Here is a 23,319-nt window from a genome sequence, read left to right as displayed (position 1 = left end):
ATTGTACTATAGTAAATTTGTGAAACTTGAGAGGTCAGTACCAAAAGAAATCAAACATTGATATGAAATGGAGATGCTTTGATGCAGTCTTTGATTTATATGTACTTGCTGTACTTAACATCTAGGAATTACAGATCCTTTAATTTTGCGAAATGGGCAAATATCTTGTCATTCCTACCACAAAAAAACTTTGTTTTTAATGAAGTAATTACAAAAGGTGTATGGAAATTAGTATACATGTACCTGCATTGGAGGTAAGAAGCTGGGAATTCAGAAATTAATTTGATTCATTATTTTAGATTTTCTTCCTTGAACAGTTGCTATTACCAAATTATATTGTATCCAACTAAATATTGCAAAAAAATCCAACTTACACTACAATTTCTGAATAAACAGTTTCATGTTATCTAAATCAACTTTTGCATGCTACTTAACTTAAAAAATAAAAACAAACAATTTATTTCAGTTGTGTAGGATAATACTAGGTTGATATACCATGCATGTTCTTGTCCATACAATGTATAACTTTATTTATATTTTTCTATAGTGTATTATAGTGCATACAATGATGTTGTTCAGAGGATATAGTTTGTTTTCTTATGATGGAATGACAATCGCCTTAAGTTGTAAACTCCGACTAATGACAAAGAAATTGAAACTGTCTGTCGGTCACAGATTAAAAGATCAATTGTATAATAGAATCCCCATGTCAGTTCACTACCTAAGAAATTTATCAGATGATTGTCATTTCATCATGAAAAGATTAACTCTATTTCCTGAACATCATCATTATATGTGTTGTAAAAAATAAAAGGATCATATTCCATGACTGTCCATAGTGTGTATGACATCCTTAGATCTACGTTTATCTATCAATTATAATCTCGTTATCTAGAATGACAAGCCAGACAAGTATAGATTTGTCTTGTCCTTTATTCTATACCTGATTTCATTCATTTCTGCCCTGTTGTATAATTCATGCATTAGTTAATCTGGTTTTATCTATTCCTTAATTATAACTCATATTACCATTGTTAAGTTTCACTATCATTTAAGTGCATGTGATACACTTATTTACATTCTCAAAATGACCTAAGATAATCCTTTTTTATTTTGGTATTTGATAATGTATCATTTTTATTTATATCAGTGGTGAACAGGGTTTACACAAATGCATGCATATCCAACAAAGTAACTCTAGATTAGATCATACACCAAAATTTAATGGTAAACTTTTTAGTACACTGATAAAATAATTTTTGATGCAAATATCTTTATTCATCTTTTCATTTTCTGTTTTCAAGCAGTGGATTATTTTACTGGTGTTTATCTTAAATCCAGATAAATTGGGTTGAAATAATATTAAGTACATGTAGGATTGATAGACCTGATGTATCTTTTAAGAGTTTTTTTTTCTAAACTGTAAACCAACTTATTTTTGCAAGTGATTTATTTTTGCTAATTTTATAAGCACGAAAAAAATTACAAAATTATTCCCTTCATTATTGCATACACCTAAATCAGTGTTTGTCATGAAAAGAAAAAATATCCAAATTCAATTGATATCCTGAAACAGAAAATAAGTATATACAAAAATCAGTTGGTTAACAATATTTTTCCGGCATAATGAATGATTCAGCTTTTTCTTGTTTCAGATTTAGCAAGAGAGCAAGCTGGAGAAATAGCCTTTAGAAGTGGTGCTATCACCCCTGAGGGGCTGATCGAAGATGACTTTGAAAAAGAACTTGGTACTCCTTCTGTAAGAATACATTAAAGCATTTACATTTGGGGCATGCCACATTATAAAACATGATCATTTGTAGTTACTGATATGAACATATAATATTAACAATTAAAGCTCTATTGATTCTAATGACCTAGAACTTTCAGGTAATGAAAATGTTAGTTTATTAATTTTCTAAAACTGTTTATGATGTATGAAAGCTATGTTTTTTTTTTTGTTTCATTACAACAAGCTGTCAGCTATTTTCACATTTTGAGGATATCAATTTATTTTTGCTGTTATTTAATTTCAAAACTGACGCTATGTCTATTATGTGTCCCATGTGGAAAGGAATTGTTCATAATGGCAATTGATTTTTGTGTTTTTTTTTCATGTTTGCAAATTATGGGAAAATAAATCACTCCCTTGAAATTAAGTCCCTCTACAATATTTATATCTCCCCTTTTCAAAAATTCTCTTTTTATACGATAGCAATTTTTCTGTCATATAATGGTACATGTATAGCACTGTCATTCGTGCCATTGTTGTATTCCATGGACACTTGTTTCAACTTAAAGTGAAATAAAATCCTGGTTGAAAACCCAAGCTTTTTATGATATGATGTCAAACATCTGATTCTTGAATGATCATGATTGAACTTGTATTAGGATTTTGTAAATGTTTTAAGAATCATCCCTAAATGTTTGAGGAAATCATTATCCTCTTATCTGTTTTCTACAAAATTTTCGTGGTTTTCGTGGTTAGGCCAAACCACGAAATTTGGTTCCAAAAGAAAAAGAGATTTTCTTTGATGAGTTTACTTGAGTACCAGAGTATCTGTAATTCCCATGAAACAATTGATCTTCTCTGTTCGGTTGGATATTTCCTTTTTTGGAATTAGACTCCTATAACTTAAATATTTCCTTATGAACATGTTGTATTTCAGGATGCTGAAGAGTCAGAAGAATCTGAGTTTGCTGATGTGGCAAAGTATAGAATTTTAGAAGTTGTAGGTTAGTTGTTAAAGGCATAAGCTTCACATTAGTCAAACAAACATAGTACAATTACAGTCAACATGCAAATCAGCGATACTACATACTTAGTATATATTTCAAATGAATAGATATTTAGCTGCATACATAACTTAAAACTTGATTGTCTGTAATGTTTAGTATGGATTCCACAGATTATCAAATGTTTGTTGTTGTTTTGATTGAACTGCAGTGAACCTTTCAAGTTCATACGTACACCTCAGTCAAAGGGAGAGGAAAGGTTAAAGACTTTTTTAAAGGAATATGAAATTACACTTGATGACATCACTTGGCAAAGGACTATGAATTATATATGTTACAGTATAGTGATCTCCGGAAGAAAATATTTACTGGTAATGCATGCTCTGTCTACATCTTGAAATACATGTATAAAACACATTCTTTGCCCTTTACAAGTATTGGAATATTGCTAGGATAATAAGGAATTGTCACAGAAAGCTGGTTACTGCTGTAGATACATGTATATTCTCCTATTTTATGTGGATTTCAATTAAATTGTTACCTTCACATTTCTTTTAAAAATCATTAAGGATATCATTTCATCAAATAGTTTATTTGAAGTTATAATGGAAGTGAGATAAGCTTCCAATACATTTTCAGTTTCTTATCAAACTAGGTGCATTAACAGACTGTGCTGTAATAAATTGTTTAATTTAATTTCAATGTAATAAAATAATAACCATACATACATTTATCTATTTAAATACAGGTGATGATACTTATGGCAGAAAAGTGATAGTGGCCTCGGCTTGTAGACTTCCTCCTAGCTCACAGATTAATCATGATCGTTTACTGGAGTAAGCTATTCAGTTTTAATAGCCAATTACCTCTCTTGTGCTAACAGAACATAGTTAGCTTGTTATCCATTAACCAATACAAACCAACTTTCTCTAATTTTACTCCCTGTTCATCAAGTTTGTTGTCTTACTTGAACCACAGAGTATGAACCAATAATAGAACACAATAATCTGGTTCAAGTGGAACGACTGTTTAATTGAAAACAACCTTGGTCTTCCCATGATTACATGGCAATCCCCTATTGCACTACGTTAGAAGGTTAACTGGACAAGAAGTTTTAAACTTTTAATGTAGACAAAGATTTGTTTACCTATGTTTCATAGAAAGTTTCAATCTCCTTCCCATTTGTTCATTTAATTATCTAAAGTAGTTCATCAGGCAGTTCAGGAACTTGATCCCTGAACATCATATTTATATGTTTTGTAGATTGTTTACCATTCATTATGTATCAATAAAATGTTGTTGAAAATAATTTTCCATGTGAATACAGAGAAAAAAATCAGCAAAATGCTTACCCCTGTTATTATTATTATTTTTTTTTTTCATATTTGAATACAGGTCAAGCATAAAAAATTGGTAAATTTTCTGTTCATATACAAGTTACATTACTGGACTCATTCTAGAATTATATGGTAAGGAGTACAAGAATGTGTCAGAATTATGACAAGCAGTTTTTGGCTACACATCTATTCACTTATACCCACACAACCAAAAGGTGGAAGGTATAATGGTCTTGATCAGTCCATTAGCCCTCATTGTCATCACAACTTCACTCAAACTCAGACATGATTTTTTTTCTGTTTTTTAGTGGAATTCTGCTTTTTCAAATCCAGATTTGACCATTACGCTTCTTTTTTTACTGTACATTTACTTCCGCAATGTCCGTTCGTTTGCCGACCTCGTAAAATTGTCTCTGCAAACTACTGAATATACTTTGATGAAATTTGGTATGTAGTAAAAAACAATATTTTATATTGATTCCTCAAATTTATTGTAGCAATGCCCTTTTGAACTGAGTTTTTTGAGTACACTATTAAATTTTATTATTTTTTATAGCTATCTGAGGCATACCCTGGATCAGTATGTAGAGAATGATTATGTCATTGTATATTTCCATTTTGGCTTGACCAGTAAAAATAAACCCAAGCTATCCTGGATGTTACAAATGTACAGAGAGCTGGATAGAAAGTAAGTTAAAAGAGTTTTCAATTTATATCAAAATTATTGGTTTTACACCAGTAAAATATTTTACTATTATTGTGAAGGTTTTCCATATTTGCACCAATAATGCAGCCAATATGGCTGAGTTATTGATTTAATATGGAAAACCCTATGCAATTATACCTTTATTGACTAATTAGTTCATTACAGATTTTAACCAGGCCAATATGACCTATTGGATGGCTAAAAACTGTGTTGGCCCCCTTTTGTATTTTGTATTGACAGTTTTGATCATATTTAGGCTTATATTCGAATGAATTAGTCAATGATTTATAATACACCCAGTGTATGAAACCTCCACCCACCAACTTGCCACAAGTAATTAAAAATAGTGTTTGGTTAGCACTGTTTATGAAGCAACTCACTCAGGTGGCAAGTGTTATTTTCCCAAATAGACTAATTATTTTATAGACACTGGACTATACAGTTTTGATAACACTTAAAAAATATTTTGGCCAACGTGACACTTCATGTTTAAATTGTAAGGATTGTACATAAACCGTAATGGATGGTGAAATTTTATTTTGACAAGTTGGAGGGTAAATTTGTAGACAATTAAGCTAAAAGAAAGTTTCACACAATGCATACCACCATCCATTCATCCATTTACACATTTTGTGATAATTGTAGGAATTTAAATTTTTTTAAACTGCACTTGTCTTCATGGAAGGAATTTTTATTATAATTTTCACTTTTTTTTCTGATTTTTATATGACCCTAAAAAATCGGAATCATATATTGGTATGATGCTGTTGTTATTTGTGCCATTGTCATCGTCTTTAGACACTTGGTTTTTATGCAATAACTTGAGTATTAAATTATTGATCTTAATAAAATTTTATAACAGGGTTACAAACCACAAAAGGAAGATTGGTTGTGGTTTTGGGGGGTTATAGTCCCAACCATTTTAGAATTAGGGACAGAAAGGGGCATAAAACAAACATTTCATATAATTTAATTTTATAACTCCTGTAAAAGAGTGTAGGAATGTCTATGATTTTGTTCCACAATATTCTATATCTCAATGGCTCAACTTTGATTGATTTTGGCGTCAAGACTTTTGAGAAATTAGGGGCCAAAAAGGGTGCTTAAACATGCATTTTCCTGATGTCTAGACAATAACTTGAATATTAGTGAATGAATCTTTTTGAAATTGTATTACAAGGTGCCATACCACAAAAGGAGGACTTTGATTGATTTTTTGGGTTGTGACTTGAGCCAAGTAAGAATGAAGGTCCACAAAAGGGCCAGAAACAAATATTTTTTTCTGATTTCTTGACAATAACTTATTTACATCTGGTCTGATTTTGAAATTTAGATTCTTCATGAAAATCCACGCCTACATTTTTCAATCAGATTTCAGATATCTTTGACAGTTTTTGAACTATATGGGGCCAGAGAGGCCCACACCTAAAAAAGTGACTTTTACTCTTGGTGCAATTTTGAAAAAAAATTGATTCCATATGAAAATCCTAGTCTAAATACAAGAGCTCTAAGAAGTGTGCTTATCAAATTAACCCTATCATTTACTGTTTTTGAGATAATGAGGTAGAAAGTGATCCATGAATGAACCCTGAAGCAGACCTTTATACTTCAATTGAATTTCAAAATGTTGTGCAATTTTGTGTCGCTATTGGAAAACTGTGGTTTTGAACTTTCTAAATGTTACAAAATTGCCGGAAACCACAAAATATTATATCAATAAGCAGTAGTTCAAAGCCATATATGTTCTATTTATAGATACCAAAGGAATCAAGACATTGTTTATATTTTGTCTATTTTAGGTACAAGAAGAATTTAAAAGCCTTATATCTAGTCCATCCCACAAACTTTATCAAGTTATTGTTGAATATATTTAAACCTTTTATAAGGTAAGTCACACAGTACTACATGTACAAGAAGTAGCATGTTGAGGACTTTAAATTCTGTGTCTTTAGTTGATGTATTGTGTGATCATGTTAAATGCTTTAAAATGCAATGGAAGATGATGATCATATGACAAAAAAAAAGAAAGAAAAGAAAAGTAAGCTTAAAATTGTATCGTTTCAAGTCTTCCATTTTTGCTTTAAATACAATGCAGCTGCACCCTATATCCACTAATGTTTACTGGTTGACGCTTATTAGCAACCTGATTTTTAAAGAGGGCAACATTGTGGTTTCTCAAGAAAAGTATTTTTGAGTGTTGATGTCTAATAAGCTCTCTGTTCACTCTGATTTATACTCTTATTATCTATGGTTGACAATTTCATGAGTAGTTACCCATGTGACTGGTTTCTTCTTTTCTTTTTTTGAAGTCTGTGTTTTCCAGTTTAATTTTGTGTAGTGTTAACTATTGTTCATTAAACATTTTGCATGGTATGTCTTTCCATAGATATCATGTATCTAATACTTAGTCCTGTTTTAGTTTTGGTTGTTCGTGAATTTTTTATCATACATCTTGTACTAACCTATCTTTTATGTTTCTAACTCAGCCTTGTAGCCAGGGACTTGAGGGGTTACTACAAACCTCTCCTTGGGGTCAAAATTTTGTGAAAAACTGTTAAAAACAAGCTAAAATTTAGTGAAGAAAATTTTGTCAGAGTATCTAAACCCTGTAAAAATGTCTTGTGATAGGCTTGTACTTATTTATCTTGTATTTGTACCTAAATTGTATGTGTATAATACATCATTATCATGGTGATCAACTTGTATAATACATGTATCTTATGTTACTTTTCTTGTGTATTTTAACTATTATCACAGTAGGTGAGTTCAGTAATAGTGAAATATTTTAAATAGTGTACTCAACTAATACACTAGTGCCTGTATTAATAAAGCTATGTATCTTGTCAAGGCAATTCTACAGATTCTATAAACTATCCTATTGGACATGTAGAATGATTTGTAAGCCTATTCATAGAGAGGAAATACATGTTTTTATAAAATACAAATTTAATACACTACAACTTTGTATTGAGCTCATTGATGAACTCTTTAACAGTACATATAGTACTGAATTTTTACATTTTTTCTATACATTTTAAAATTTTACCTGAAGGACATTTCTGCCTTTTTTTAAAAAGACGTTCAAAAAAAAAAAAAAAAAAAAAAAAAAACCTTTGTATTTGTTTTGTTTTCCTTGGGTATTGTTATTAAGGTCAGTGTCATTACTTAGTACTAGATCTGATTGGTATTTCTTCTTTCCATATTTCTTTTGAGTGTTTCCATCCATCTTTTACAATTTCCTGGTAATCTGGCTAATCAAGATCAAAGAGAACTATCATTCTTCCCTTATAGTGGTACAACATTCTTGTGGTTCTAATAGAGCTCTGCTGACATGTCTTCTTTTAAAACTTTTAAAAATATTTTCATGTGCAGGATTGATATGATATTAAGATTGACATTAATACCTAATTCAAAGGTCAATTATTTAAAATTTTATGGACACAAAACATCTGAAAATTTTACTTTTTATACTTTCACATTTTTCTTTTTCTAAACAGGAGGTAAGTTACATTCATTTGAGAACGGATTGAGGTTAATTCCCGTAATTTGTATTGCCCAAGCATTACCTCCCCTTACCTTTTGGTTGTATAAAGAGGAAGGAGTATGGTATTTTGAAACAATAAGAAAAATGATCCTCTATTTTCTGTAGCTTTGAGGTCATTTCCCATTATTTTTCTTTTTTACGTTCAAGAAATTAAGTAAGAAAATTTTTATAATGTTAAAGGTTTTGCAACCTTAAAATTACATTTCAAGGAGTGTTTCCATTTAGATCTTTTCTCAGCACTGGATAACAATTTTTTGTTTGAGGATTGCAGTGTAGCTATATATATCACTGTCATTGCAGTACAGCTATTAATATCACAGTCAGCTTCTTTAGTTTTGTTTGACAGTCTTTAACAGCATAATAGTTCAGATTTTTCTTGCATGTTAATTTCTCAATATTCGGTATTTTCCAGATATAGAGATATCAATCATAATTCTCTCTCAAGGTTATTGGTAGATATGTAATTATTTAGAAGAATATTGATTTTAATTTGAAATTATTTCTTTTTAACTTACTTTTTACAGCAGGTATGTCAATCACTAAATCCCACCCATCTATGATTCACTTTTAATTTAACATTTTATTGGCTTGCTTTAATTTTGGCAGATTCATTTTATTTTTGGGATATTTGATTTCTAGAGCTTTTATATAGCATTGTAGATATTCATTTGGTCAAATATTGGCTGTTTATATGAAGATTTTAGAGGGTTTTATTATTCACCACAGAATATTTGGTTGTGCTATTTTTATGAAATCAGGACTATCGGATACACAGAAAATTTACAGCTACATCTTGTGTTGCTTGCATGTGATTTTTACTCTAAACTTTTACATATTTAATCATGTACTTCAGTCTACATATATACATATATGAATGCAACTAGCACAATATGTACATGTACGTATATACTTAATGTGAAACATGTATGCATTCAAGTGAACTGCTGTGATTACTAAAGTAATGACACAATACATGTACTGTTAATTGTTTTATCTTCAGGAATACAAACAAGTAAATAATAGTTTGTTCAGTTTCTAAGAATTTTTTTTATTTTAGTGGATCTATTTTTAGCTGTTAAATATTAGAGGTTTGTTGGATTTTGTTTTAAATAATCTTTTTTTAAATTTGTTTGTTTTTTGTGTCATAATTTCTAAAAATAGTAAAACCTGTCCATTAAGTCACTTCAATTAAGGGAATTTTTTTCCTTAGTCTTTTTTTTTTTGGTTATATTCTAGCATCACACTGGCTACCATCTGTCTATCTATCTATCTGTCTGATCATTCATCTTGTCAAAAGTGAATGACAAAAAAAAACTCAATTTAAGGAATTTAAATAAATTTTTGGAAGAATGTTCCATTAGCAAATTGGGGACAAATTCACATAGCATTTTGGATATCTTATGCTTCAGTGCAGTTTCTTTAGTTCTTCAACAGATTTCTACATGTATGTATTTTATCCTTAATATAAAGAACATCTCACTTTTTAAGATAAAAACTTCTCTATTTCTATATCTAAAGAATAATTTATATACTGGATAACTGGGTAGGATTAAACTTAGCAGAAATAAATAAATAAAACAATTTATTGGTATCAGAGAAGCTCTTTTCCACTCGGGCATTGAATTTTTTGCCTGATAATTTTCAATGAAAGAACAACAGTACATGTTTGGAAAAAATTTTGTAGGTCCATCATTTCTGTTTGTGTATCCACAACTCACATGGTCACTTGAAAACTCTTTGAGGAATTTTAAGTTTTTTTTCTGGAAAGAAGCTGTCTTTCCCTTTTCACTATTTTCCTATTTTATTTAATAGTATTTGGAGTCATTTTGGACTATAAACTAAAAAAAAACAGAAAATGGGTGTGTTATAAGTAGGCTTAACATTGACTTGTCTATATGCATCAATTGTGCTATATTTGCTAGGCCCACAATTTTGAAATCACAATGATCAACTATAAGAAGTTTTAAATACCATAGATGAGAAACACGTGGTTTTACTTATAAATACACACAACGTAAAGAAGGTCAATAAACAAGACAAACACAATATATATTATTATTTATTGATAAAAGAACAATACAGTGAGAAGGTCTATAACAATTAAATACCAGATCAGATATGAACAGTGATATTCCTGGTTGATCCACAGTATCGTCGTCTTACCTGAACTCACACTTCCGGTAAAATCGTAATTTCGGTTATAAGAATAGCCCGGTTATTTGCAAAATTTTTACTGGCAAATAGGCTATGCAATTAAGCGGAATCCACTGTAGTACATGTACTTCTTAAACACTTGCTACAATACTTTGCAGTAGATGTTATGGTAAGATATAAACTAAATGCATTATGATAGTAATGTGCTTTGAAGCTACATTTGCAAATAGTTGTATAAACATATTACAGCCAAAAGTTCCACACATGATAATCATATGTTGCTTGATTCAAATGATTATGATATGTAAATACTAGCTTGCTAACATATGATTATCATATGTTTGAAAGAAACATGATTATCATATGTTTGAAAGAAACATGATTATCATTTGATAATCATACCATAATCATATGTAGACTGACACATATGATAATCATATCACACTTGATTTATATGATAATCATATTTTGTGCTTTGTTATTCTCGTGTTTGGAACTTATGACTGTGTGAGCAGAGTTATTAAGACACAGCCTACTCTAATATCAGCTTTTTTTGTTCTTCTACCATTCTTTGAACCAAGTATTGGTTGGAATATTTTCTTTCTTACCAATTTTATAAGAAATAAAATTAAGGTACCTTAGCAATCCTTACTAAATGTTTGCAAAGGTATTGCTGTATTGGAGTAAATCAACATTTTATTTCTACATCAACTGCTTAGTCATTTTCTGTTTTAATACCAGTGTACCAGTATTATGCTATACTGTTGTCTATCTATCCACATGTCATAGGATAACTCAAAATAAAAAAAAAATTGAAACACAATTTTTCCTGTAGTTTAGGAAGCTCCCATTCATTTTTTTTTAATTTTCATTTTTAGTGCTTCAGTTTTAGGACTTCGAACATCAAAAAAGGGGAAGTGGGAGAGTCACATGCTTTAGCACAGCTGTTCATTAACTATTGATATTTTGATGTTCTTATTTTTCAGTGTAAAGTTTGGTAGAAAGATTATGTATGTTGATTACCTCCATAAATTAAAAGAACACCTCCATTTTGACCAGTTGGTAGTCCCTTCTTTAGTTTTAGAGTAAGTATCTTAATGAAATAGTTAATGGAAGGATGAATATATACAAAATGTTGTATTGTTATTGTGGTCAGGGTACTTTCTTTATGTCTTATAATTTGTCACTAACAACTAAAACTGGAAAAATATATAATACAAGCATATTGAAAATGACCATTTACTGTGGAAAGGACATTTTTTCCCATGCATTATTTAATTCTATTAGAACAGTTATGCTTATTTTTTGTACTGCAGCATGTGCAGGAACAAAACTTATGATATCAATTTTGGTCGAATTTCACACAGCAGAAATCATGTTATAGTATGGTGAATTTAGTCCCGTCGGTGGGGAAATTATTTTAGAAACATTTTTTTTCACAGCAACTGCTAATCACACTTCTATTGATATTTGGTATTCAGCATCTGGTATGGGTCCCATATTGTGGCTGCGGACAATTATTTCCTGTTTAATGAAATATGTCCATTTCTATCTTTGACCTATTTTTTGTCATATTTTACCCAAATTATTTTTAGCAAGTCCTATTGGAAAATAAAGTTATTTATGAAAAAATCACCCCTGGAAAAAAGAAAAAAAACAAAACAAAACAAAAAACCACAGAAGTATCCAACAAAAGCAAGCAACATAAACGTCATATATCATGTATGAGGTATGAAGTGATTGATGTTTGAAACTCTTTATCATTAAAGATTTGATTTTCTTACTACATTCATATGATTATTTCCAGACATGATGCTAAGATTTTGGCAGCAAAGAAGCCTTCATATCCCTACTCCTCAAATGAAAGTGAAGAGGCTGCACATAATCCTCAGCAACAGTTTGGTGTTAAGCTTCAGCAGTAAGTTATCTAGACTGGCCATGTTAGTAAATATCATACAGGTGTACACTACTGCCGCTGAAAAAAGCCGTTTTGTAATGTGAGCAACATTCAACAGAAATCTTTGAAATTTCTTGTTGATCACATGATTAAAATCAGAATGACTTTGCACATATGATCTTGGTATAGTGAAAACTGCCTATCATTTGACCCTGCAACAAAAGTGTTCTTGGCTGGCGTTTGAGGTGTATATCAATATTTAAGATGTCTACTACTGATCTTTTCAGTTTCAGGCTTTAGTAACTGACAATCTTTTTTATGCCCCTTGTGACAAACTGTTATTATAAAATATTTTACAGGATATTTCTACATGTGATGAAGGTGTGCATGGCCAAAGAATTTTGATTTTCGTGAAATATTATGGAAATTGGTGATAGTTACACTTAATCATTTTACTCGGAAATATATGGATCATGGCTTCTCTGCCTAATTCCTCATACAGCTTTTGAACTACATCTAAAATACTTTACGGAATATTTCTACACATGATGAAAGCGCAGGGTCAAAGATTTTGATTTCCATGAAATATTATAGAAATTGGTGAAAGTTAAACTTAGTTATTTTCATCAGAAATAGGGCTATATGGCTTGTATGGCTATCTCCTTCTGTAGTTTTTGAACTACATCTAAAATGATTTTTGCAGGATGTTTCTACACATAATGATGGTGTGCAAGGTCATAGGATCTTGATTTTCACTAGATATAATGGATTGGGTGATAGTTGGACTTTGGAATATTTTCACTAGACAGTATGGAACTGGGTGATTGTTAGACTTCATAATTTTTATCAGAAATATATCCTAAGCAACAAAGTTAGGGATTGGTTATGGGGGTATTAACATTTTTTATGTGTCCATCAGTCTGTCCATTGGTCCTCTTTTTCTCATCGCAACTAGTCTGACACTACCAAACAGAATTTCATGACACTGTCTGGCCAGGATACAATATATAGATATGCATATATTTAGGAATTTCTGATCCCCAAATTGATCCCCAAATATTTTTCGAGTTACGATACTGGAACAGTTTTTCATTGCAAGTTTTGGAAGGATTGAGCTGAACCAACAGACCATGAGTATCACAAGTCTTGGAAGGATTTCTGAATCTGCAAACCATGTCTTAATACAAAAATAAACATGTTCCTAATTTGCCAAATCTAGCGAGCGGGGCATCATTAGTGTCTTACAGACACATTTGATTTACCAAAAAAAAAAATTCACAACTAACAAATGAGGTGGGGGCTCCTGTGATAAACACAGCTTCTAGTTTAAGAAGTAGAATGAAACATGAATATTGACTTTTTAGCCCACCTGGCCAAAGGCCATGTAAGCTATTGCCATCACTGGGTGTCATCGATGTTGTTGTCGGAGTCTGTTGTCACCATTAACAATTTTTCAACCTATCCTATGACATTACTTTACCAATTAGAACCAAACTTTGTATGAATGTTTCTAGGGGTATCATGCATAGAACTTGGGTGGAGATTTTTGATCCGTCAAAAAAACATGGCTGCCGTTACTAAAAAAAGAACATAGGAGTTAGACAGTAGTTTTTTGCATGTATATCAATATTGATAGATATTTAATACATGTACATAAATTTACATTTTTCGATGCATTGCAGAATCCTACAGAACTATAAGTGTGTAATACCCCCAGTGGTAGAAACCTCAGTTGAGTACCTCAGAAAAAATGGTAGGTAGTTTAATATATTTATTCTGTGGAGAACAACAAGTTTACAAAAATGTTTTGTTTTAAGGCTTACTTGTTACTTTATTTTCTACAAATCATGCAGCTAATTCATTTCCATATAAGTTAAAAAAAGACCCTTTATATTTGTTTGTACAACAGACAATTAACCATGATTGCCAGTTCACTGTAGTATTATAGAATGTACTGGGAACTAACATTCAAATACTGAATTTGACTTTAACAAGGCCAAAAACAAAGTTACAGGATGTATAAAATCTACTTCATTGACATTTTTATGATCACATTTTTATTCTGTGCTTGTATATCATCTTTCAGAATGTTTTCTTGTATTTTAGCCTTGGATGTTGAAGGAGTTTTTAGAAGGTCAGCTAATGCTGCAGTTCTGAAAGATGTCCAGAGACGATTTAATCAGGGTAGGGGATGAGAAACTGATTTGCTTGTCAAATCATCTGTCTGTGGGTTTGTCTATCTGTCTGTCTGATTCACTTCTTATTTTCAGTAGCATGCATAACATTGCCTCCTATCTTAGTATATTAACCAATCAGATTTCCATTTATTACATGCAGTTCCCTCTTGTTAAACAGTTATCTTTCATCATAAATCATTTTAAAACAAATTAAACTTTAATTGTATATTACACGTATAAACTGTATTTAGGGTATGCTTATTTTTTAGTTCAACACTTCAAGACAACTCTATATCTTTGTGTAATGATAATGATATTTTTACAGTAATTAAAAAAAGCACTACAGTTATGATATCCTTACCAGTTCATTACTAAAGGCAGTTGATCATGTGAGCCTCATTTAATCAAGGAATAAGACAGACTCCCCTGAATATCATCATATTATACTGTAATCAAGGAATAAGGCAGACTCCCCTGAATATCATCATATTATACTGTAATCAAGGAATAAGACAGACTCCCATGAACATCATCATATAATACTGTAATCAAGGAATAAGACACACTCCCCTGAATATCATCATATTATACTATAATCAAGGAATAAGACAGACTCCCCTGAATATCATCATATTATACTATAAAGCATGTCATTTTTGTGGCATACTAATTTTGACATATTTTAGTGGTCTGTCAAAACTTATAGAAACAAATTCCACAAAATATTCACTGTGGGCTTAAGTACATAGGGTACCACTAAGCATCCACCAAAATTAGAGACACTAACATTTTTTGTATACCTTTTTGCTTCAGAATCACCAAATTTTACACCTGCATACAGTCTAAATAAAATTTTTCAATGATCTAGTGAAAGAAAGATGATTTGTTTGTTTTTTTCATGAGCATGGTACAGTTGTAGTTAAAATATTTTGACCTATGACCTTTCTTTCACAGGTGAAGTTGTTGATTTTGAAGAATTAAATGATGTTCACATTGCAGCTGTAACTATGAAAACATTCCTGCGTGATTTACAAGAACCCTTGTTGACCTTTGATCTCTTCCAGCCTGTTGTCAGATTACATAGTAAGTTAACTCTTTGCTATTATACAGTACTTTGACCTTTGAACTCATCTAGTATGTTGTCATACTAGGAAAATGGTAGTTAAGGTATGTTCATTGCCCCATTTTTTGCCCAGAAAAAGAATAAAAAACTTTCCAGACTTTACAAAAACTATTTAAGTAGAATCTCTTGTTCTATAATACATTTCTTCCGTCCTGAAACTTTCAAGTAGCACTCCATCTAAGGATCATGTAAATTCTTTAATGTGTGATACACCCAAAGAAAGGCAATATGTTTTTATTTTTGTTATTAAGTTGCTTTATAGGCCTATATGATGAAATGCTTAATGACCTACATGAACTATTAAATAGTTTCTATTGTATTTTAGTGTCATTTACAGAGTTATCTTCCTTTATTTTAAATTCTGCTGCATATTTTATGTAATTTTTATTTATGAACATGATTTATATGAAAAGCCACATGGAACTTTCTGTTTACTATGACATTTTAAACAAGATATAAACATCAAAATATGTAGGCTTTCCAACCATGAATCACATTTTGCATAATTCTTATGTGGAGTACAACTTAAAATGAACAATCCTTATTAACAGAATTAGAAAAAAAACAACAAATTCAGTATTCTTATAGTATAAATATATAAACGCAGAGTAAAGCTGACAATGTTCATCCCATTGGGGTTGTTGTAATTTTGACATACTTTATCCATTCTCTTTATACAGAGCTGTTGTATTTTTTTCTTTTTGATGTACAGAATTCTGCTTGTTCACATCTAGATTTTACCATTAAACATTTTTTACTACTTTATTTGATTTCAAGTTTGCCAATTATAGCTCAGTTTCTCATTCTTAAACGAAAATTATTTTAGGAACTGAGATGAAATACAAAATGTATGTGTTTAAAATCTTGGTCATACTTAAATTGCATTTTTCAAGGTTTATTTGAACAGTTTCAAGACTTTCTGTTGTTTAGTTTTGAAGTTCTTGGTAATTTGTAATATGTTTCTTTTTTTAGCACTAGAAGAAGATCGGCAGTTGATAGAAGTACAGAGATTGTTTCGAGAGGAGTTACCAAAAGAAAATTATGTAGTGCTGAAGTATATTATACATTTCCTTACACAGGTAATAGTTATTAGCCAAAACATATACAATACATGTACATTGCAAGAAAATATCAAATAAATTTGTACTAGCTTTAGAAACAGATCAGAGGGTTTCTAGAACAATTCTGACTTGTTTGGCAGCCAGTACAAATGAAATTGATATTTTCCAGCAATATAGACTGTTTCCATTCTGCAACTATATTTCATAGTGAAAAATCTTAAATATATCCAAGAAAAAAATGATAAATCATATCATTTTATCCCTTTTCTTAAATGTGGATGTCTTAGGGATTACCCTAAAACTGGTTATTGGTTTTCTTCATAAGGTGTTGCTCAAATTGAAAATCTGTAAAGAGAAGTTTTAGTAAAGTAGAAAGTCTAATTGTAGCATAAAAACATACTCTCTTTCAATCAGTGGTAATACCATTGACAGCTCATACATGTAGACACTTATCTGACATAGATGCCACAAGCAAATAACTGCTGAACACTAGTATGTCATATTTTTATTTAATTACCAACCATTCAGCTATAGTATTTGCATTATTCAGAAAGAATTCATGCAGTCATACTAAGGAGAATAGCTTCCTACACACAATGTATTATAAGTCAACATAGTTGTTTTCTCTTTTTACTATAACCTCTTCCACAGACCTTATTAATTACTACTTCCTGTTTTACTTCGTTTTTTTTTTTTTTTTTTTTTTTTTTTGTGAACGTATTACGCATAGCTCTGATATTCAGGATATGAAAATAATGATTATAGCAAAGAGTAAAAGTTTGCAAATATTCCTCTCTATAAGAGATTAATGATATTACTTGATAGCTTACTAAGTATAATTTGTTTAACTGGGGATATAATATTCAAATTATCTATTCTTTACAGGTGGTGACCTATTCAGAGTCCAACAAAATGAACATCACTAATCTGGCTATAGTTTTTGGACCTAATCTGCTTTGGCCAAAAGGACAAGCTAATTTAAACAACATTGGACATCTGAATAGCTTTGCTGCATATCTGATAGACAACTATTCTCAACTCTTCAATAGATAATAATGTCACTCCCTTGTAGATGGCACCATTTTGTTATGTACAGGCCAATGTCACTGGATTATTTGTTATCAAGTGTGATCTGACTTATTGACCTTTATATTATTTAACCTAATGCTAGTGGAAACCACAAGGAGATGCTACCTGTTGATAGTACTTGTTTATATTCTACTGAAGTGTTGACATCTATTTTTAGAATCACACCTGGGAAGTGACAAGAAGTGCTCAATTCTGAATGTACTAAAAAGACATTTTGAATTTTACTGGATTTAACTTCCTAATTTTGCACATTGAATTTATATTAGACAAATTTTAGTTTTGGGTGAAAACCCCTTTGGAAACTGTGATAGATGTTTGTTTTAAGAAAGCCATTGTAATATTTTCTAGTCTGAATCATTCTTGGTGAAAAAATGTAGTAGGCCTTAATTTATACCTCAAAGTGTGAACAAATTGATGTATAAATTTCTAACAGCTTTACACATATTTTATGCATTAATGTGATTTAGGAACATGACTTATGGCAACAGGTGACACAAAGTTGGCTTATTGCTTTTTTAAGATTAGTACCAAAAGTTTGTTCCCTGCTAAGATTGTGTGCTGTAAAAAAGTGTTATTTTTTCTGATTTCATTTGTTTTGTGCACTTATGTATACTTTGCCTTAAACTAACATGTAAATATTTTGTCACAATTTGTGTTCTAAACTCAACATGTTCGAAGAAATGGCCAAATTCATTTGTTTGTATATAATCATTTCATATTTTTTGTTTTGCTTTTATGGAAATCAAAGAAAAAAAATCCTCTTTAAGAATGAAAAATGTTTAAAAAAACTACTTTATTTTCAGTAAAAAATGTTTAAAATTACATGGTATGCATGGATCACTTCTCAATCTCTAAATTCATATAAAAGATATAATGAACATTTTTACAGATCAGTAATCTATTCCTTTTTCAAAAATCACCTGTTGACTCCTTGTTTTTCGAAAATAAGTCTGCTAATGGGCTTGTTCTTGGAGGCAATATATGTGTGATGTTTCCTTTAACTTTCCTATTTTCTTCTTTCAATACAACTGTGTCTAATAATCTGACAGACGTGAAAAAGTAGTAGAGCATAAAAGCTTTGTTTACAGAAATTATTTTTTTTCCATTAAACATACATGGAAAGTAATGTTATTGATTTGCACAAAAACAAGGGGAGATATTCTTCAATATTTCAATCTTCTGCACCTTCTTTTGTATTTTTTTTTATCTTAAAGGAAAAAACACGTTATATATCTCCTCCTAATACCTCCAGGTAGGTAAGATATAAAATGAACTTGATATTTATCTCCATTATAATACGTCTTGCATGATGGTTTGTATAAAGAATTTTTTTTAATTTCAAAGACTTATATAAACATTTTGCTTGAAATAGCATGAAAATGTGTATTTATTTGACATAGATAATATGCCTACTGAATCAAGTAAAAAGGTGTTGAAACAACAACAAATTTCACACTGCTAGCACATTCATACATGTGTAAGGTTTTTATTTATAATTAATTTATAACATTGAATCAACCATGCACACTCAGGTTCATTGTTGGGCAAGCTGGTTGTTTTTTTTATTCAGTTTCTTAAGTTGTTTTTCCCAAGTATGTATTATTTTTTTAATTTAGATTTTTACTATAAAATATCACTGAAGCAAGTTTCATTTTCTCTTTTATATCAGTGAAAGTGTATAAATAAGATTTGAATAAGATTGGTGTTAGACACACTTTATTTCTGTGTTTTCAACAAATTAAGCTCAAAGATTTAAATTTTGACAACAGTAAATCTTACAGCTGATTTAGTGTATACTGAGTGTTGGGATGAACTTGGGATGACTTACGGTTGCCTAAATGATGTGATAATATTTGAACAGGATCTACTTCACATTCCATTCTGTTACATGTATATTTTACATGTATTTCAATTACATGCATTTTGATTGGTTAAATATTTATATTCACCATGGTTATAAGCACATGTATATGTTTCTATGGTAGACAAGTGTTAGTCGCCTCTGTATGTAATGCTTTTTAAGTAGCATTTGTTGATTACCGCATATTTATAATAATTGCAGCTGGTTATAAAATCTTAATACACTATATTGGATGGATTTTGCATTTTCTTTTAAAATAGTAGAAGCTTGGGCATTAGAAGCAAAATAACTGAACTGGGATTGCTTAAGCATGTTATTTGGTGGACATGATGATTATTACTGATGTAAATGTATAAGTTATGTAAGTTATAACAAATGCTTAAGTTATATGTGTACAATGTATAGGAAATACAAAGTCCATCATACTGTGGTGTTGTTCTGGTAAAAAGTCATTTCAGTATTCTGCTTTGTCATTTTTCTGTTATTTTTGTTAAGGCCATAATAAAAAAAAATCCTAGATTCTCATCAAACTTTTTTAAAAAGAATTGGGTGGGGTTACAAATTTTATTCATTTATTTTTTTTTTCTTTTAATTTTCCTACAGAAACTGTTGCTTGTGCCGAAAAACAAGCATTGGTATTATCATCAACTATGTGTGCTTGATGATTGATTTTACCACCACAAACGTATCGAAAAAGCTCTACCAAAGTGCACCTGCCTCTACCACTACACCTATTGTATCAGTTTTCATCAATTTTGGAATCATTTTCAAAGAAATTCCAATAAAAATATGATTTACAAACCAGAAGTTAATAAATGACGATTATTATCAATCAGTTTTGGAGTAGACACAAAATATTTCTGGAATTTTGTACTTATTATTATTTTTAAAATGCATTTTGAATATAAAAATTAGGCTGGAGGTAAGAATTTAGGATTTTCTTTTAATATGGCCTAAGATGAAAAACTTGAAAAATATTATGTATTTTGAGTTTTGAACAATGTGACTTGGATGTAGTATATAAAGGTTTTGTGTCATTAAGGCCCAGTTCTGGCCCATTATTGTAATGTATATTTAGATATTATTATCCAAATTCTATTTTAGGCTTAAGTATATCAAAATATGCTATTTTAATTTACTTAAGTTTATTTTATATTTTGGTGAAGCTAATCTATTGGAACAGAATTTAAAAATTAAAAACTGGGATAAGTAGGAATCTGGTTAGTTCTATAAAATTTGCAAATATTTAGTCTACACCTTGGTTATTTCAACCATGTTTATATTAAGTTATGGTTTCAAATTTTTCTCAACAGGACAGATCATTCAAAATCAGTCTTATTTTTGCTACCCCTTTTTAGCTCAAATCATGTAGAATATCAGACTTAATACCATTTCTTTGTCACAGGTTACAGGCACTGATATCATTATTTATAAAATATATTAAATCAAGATTATTTACTGGAATAAGTCTGAAACTTTTATTTATGTTACTATGCATCATTTTATTTATTTATTTTATTTTTTTTGTTAACTTCCATGCATTAGCGTGCCAGTTTTTAATGCTGTGCATAAGCAGATTTTGTAAGATCATAAATAATTATACATTTGACTAAGATTTTTTAAATAAATCAGTGATTATGGATATTGTCCTCTCTGTTATCTTTTGATATCACTGTTTGTGAGAGTAATTATCTGTTACTTTCATTATACTTTAACATTGCTGTAAGCTTTCGGTTAAATGCACCTATAATGCTGCTTTAAAAGTTCAGAATTTTAACCATTGTTTATTTGTTTTCTTATCTATTGTTAAAGTAAATTATGAATAAAGGTGTGACTTACCTGTCTCAGATAAAGGAAATCGGGTAGAAGACAAGACAGCTTGAAAAGGTGGAGGATCAGTGCAGTATCCACTCTTCACATTTATTTTAAACTTAAGATTATTGTCTTTTTCTCAAATTATTTTGAAATAATATTTTATCATGATTTCACAACCTCATCACAAATCACAAAGCTTGAAATGGTGATCAGTTCCATGGTGGCTCATCCTAGACACAGATACATTTAATGGTTTTTGTAAAAGTAATTGACTTTTAAAATTATAATATTGTAGACTTTAATTTTTTTTATAATAAGTATTTTTTTATAGATGTCACAAATTCCAAAAAATGTACTTTAAACATAGTTATTTTTTATAATGTTCTCTCTTACTACTGCAATGTTTTGGGAACTTAATCATGAAGAGGTCTAATAACCACCAATGGGAAACCAACAGTCAACTATGTGTAGTTTGTTATTCTGGCTAATGTGTGATATCCTTAAATTCAAACTTTACACTTTGTAGATCCTCAGTAAAATTAAGGCAATTCAGTTCAACAGTGTTGGTTCTACCCCTAATGGACACCAAAGTTTGCCCTAAAACTGTTTATCATATGGTAAAATATATTACAAAGCTTTGCTGGTGTATGGTTAATGCCATTGTAGTTATTTTCAGGGGCGGATCCAGGATTTTAGATTAGGTTGGTGCACAGTTAAAATTTCGCCTGGCGGAGCAAGGCGAAAAAATTTTTTAGGTTAAACTTTTGATATATTCTTCTAGAGTGGGTGCAATGTAGAAATCTTTTGTGGTAAAATTTGTGAGAAATTAAAGTTTCAACCTAAAACCGCCTAAATCTACCCCTGACAACCCATGCTTTACAGATTTTAGGGTGGCGCACATCCCCCATGCCTCCGCCGCCTGGATCCGCCTCTGATTATGTAGAGGATAATTTGATCATCATCCTTTTGATATTGTTTTATGTTACTTTTCCTTGTTATAATGTGTATTTTATTATTTATAAATCCATTTAAATCATCTTGTCTTTTCTTATTCTTAGAATAGAAACTTTATAAATATTGTTCAGCAGAAGAAAAAAAAGCAAGGGCAAAATACTCATAAGATCTATTGCTTTCATCTTTAAATGAAAACTGAAAACAATTACAAATGTGACTTGTAGGTTCTCGGCAGAAAAAGAGGGCTTACACAGAAACATAGACCCCAGTAATCTTGTTGTTTGTCGAATGTTAGGATTGAAAAGCTTCAAAAACTTTTTAACGCCAACTCTACATTTGTATCATATTGAATACGCCGTTGAAACCAGTACTGGCTTAATACAACAGGGGGATAAGAGTGTCGACAGTTTATTGCCGATGTGGAAGAGCAATTTTAAAGCTCTTTACAATATCAATAGTACGGCACCATTTCAATGATTTGAAACAACAATTGTCTTTAAAATACAAAAAAGACCATTCAAACATGGAAACAATATGATTTAATGATATTTTTGAGAAAAAAATCCTGGCCCCAAGTGCCTGTGGGAAATTAAGGTAAATAACATTCGAACGGTAATCCAAAATATACAATCCAATAATAACGACCTAGACAAGAAAAATAAGCAAACATAACAAATAATATTTAATCACCAAAATGAAAAGTGAATAGGAAGAGAAGTAAATGAACAACCCGTACTCTACTAAAACAGTGGACCAGGTGCACCGCAGATTAAATTAGCAACCCGTACTCTACTAAAACAGTGGACCAGGTGCGCCGTAGATTTTTTATAGGTAGCATATTTATATAAAAAACACACAAGATAAA

The 23,319-nt window shown here is 30.5% G+C and overlaps 1 protein-coding gene across 5 annotated transcripts in view; it reads left to right on the top strand.

Annotated features, from left to right (window-relative positions):
- Positions 1-22,536, top strand: part of LOC148614254 (rho GTPase-activating protein 1-like) — a 28,052-nt gene extending 5,516 nt beyond the window's left edge. For 4 of the 5 annotated variants that reach the window (XM_088588241.1, XM_088588239.1, XM_088588242.1 and 1 more), the window contains 12 exons: positions 1,656-1,759; positions 2,670-2,736; positions 3,485-3,572; positions 4,630-4,761; positions 6,579-6,665; positions 11,464-11,562; positions 12,285-12,395; positions 14,057-14,127; positions 14,481-14,558; positions 15,506-15,634; positions 16,647-16,753; positions 17,621-22,536. In XM_088588241.1, the coding sequence (XP_088444367.1) occupies positions 1,656-1,759; positions 2,670-2,736; positions 3,485-3,572; positions 4,630-4,761; positions 6,579-6,665; positions 11,464-11,562; positions 12,285-12,395; positions 14,057-14,127; positions 14,481-14,558; positions 15,506-15,634; positions 16,647-16,753; positions 17,621-17,788 (1,241 nt within the window). In that variant the 3' untranslated portion in view covers positions 17,789-22,536. Of the gene's footprint in view, positions 1-1,035; positions 1,228-1,655; positions 1,760-2,669; positions 2,737-3,484; positions 3,573-4,629; positions 4,762-6,578; positions 6,667-11,461; positions 11,563-12,284; positions 12,396-14,056; positions 14,128-14,480; positions 14,559-15,505; positions 15,635-16,646; positions 16,754-17,620 lie in introns of those variants that run through there. The other variant, XM_088588243.1, reaches the window with a different exon arrangement.
- Positions 22,537-23,319: the final 783 nt, after the last annotated feature.

This window comes from Perna viridis, chromosome 6 (assembly GCF_037379345.1).
Source record: "Perna viridis isolate PV_CMFRI_1.1 ecotype Kerala chromosome 6, ASM3737934v1, whole genome shotgun sequence".
Classification (NCBI taxonomy): domain Eukaryota; kingdom Metazoa; phylum Mollusca; class Bivalvia; order Mytilida; family Mytilidae; genus Perna; species Perna viridis.
This window is presented reverse-complemented; position numbering and strand designations above follow the sequence as displayed.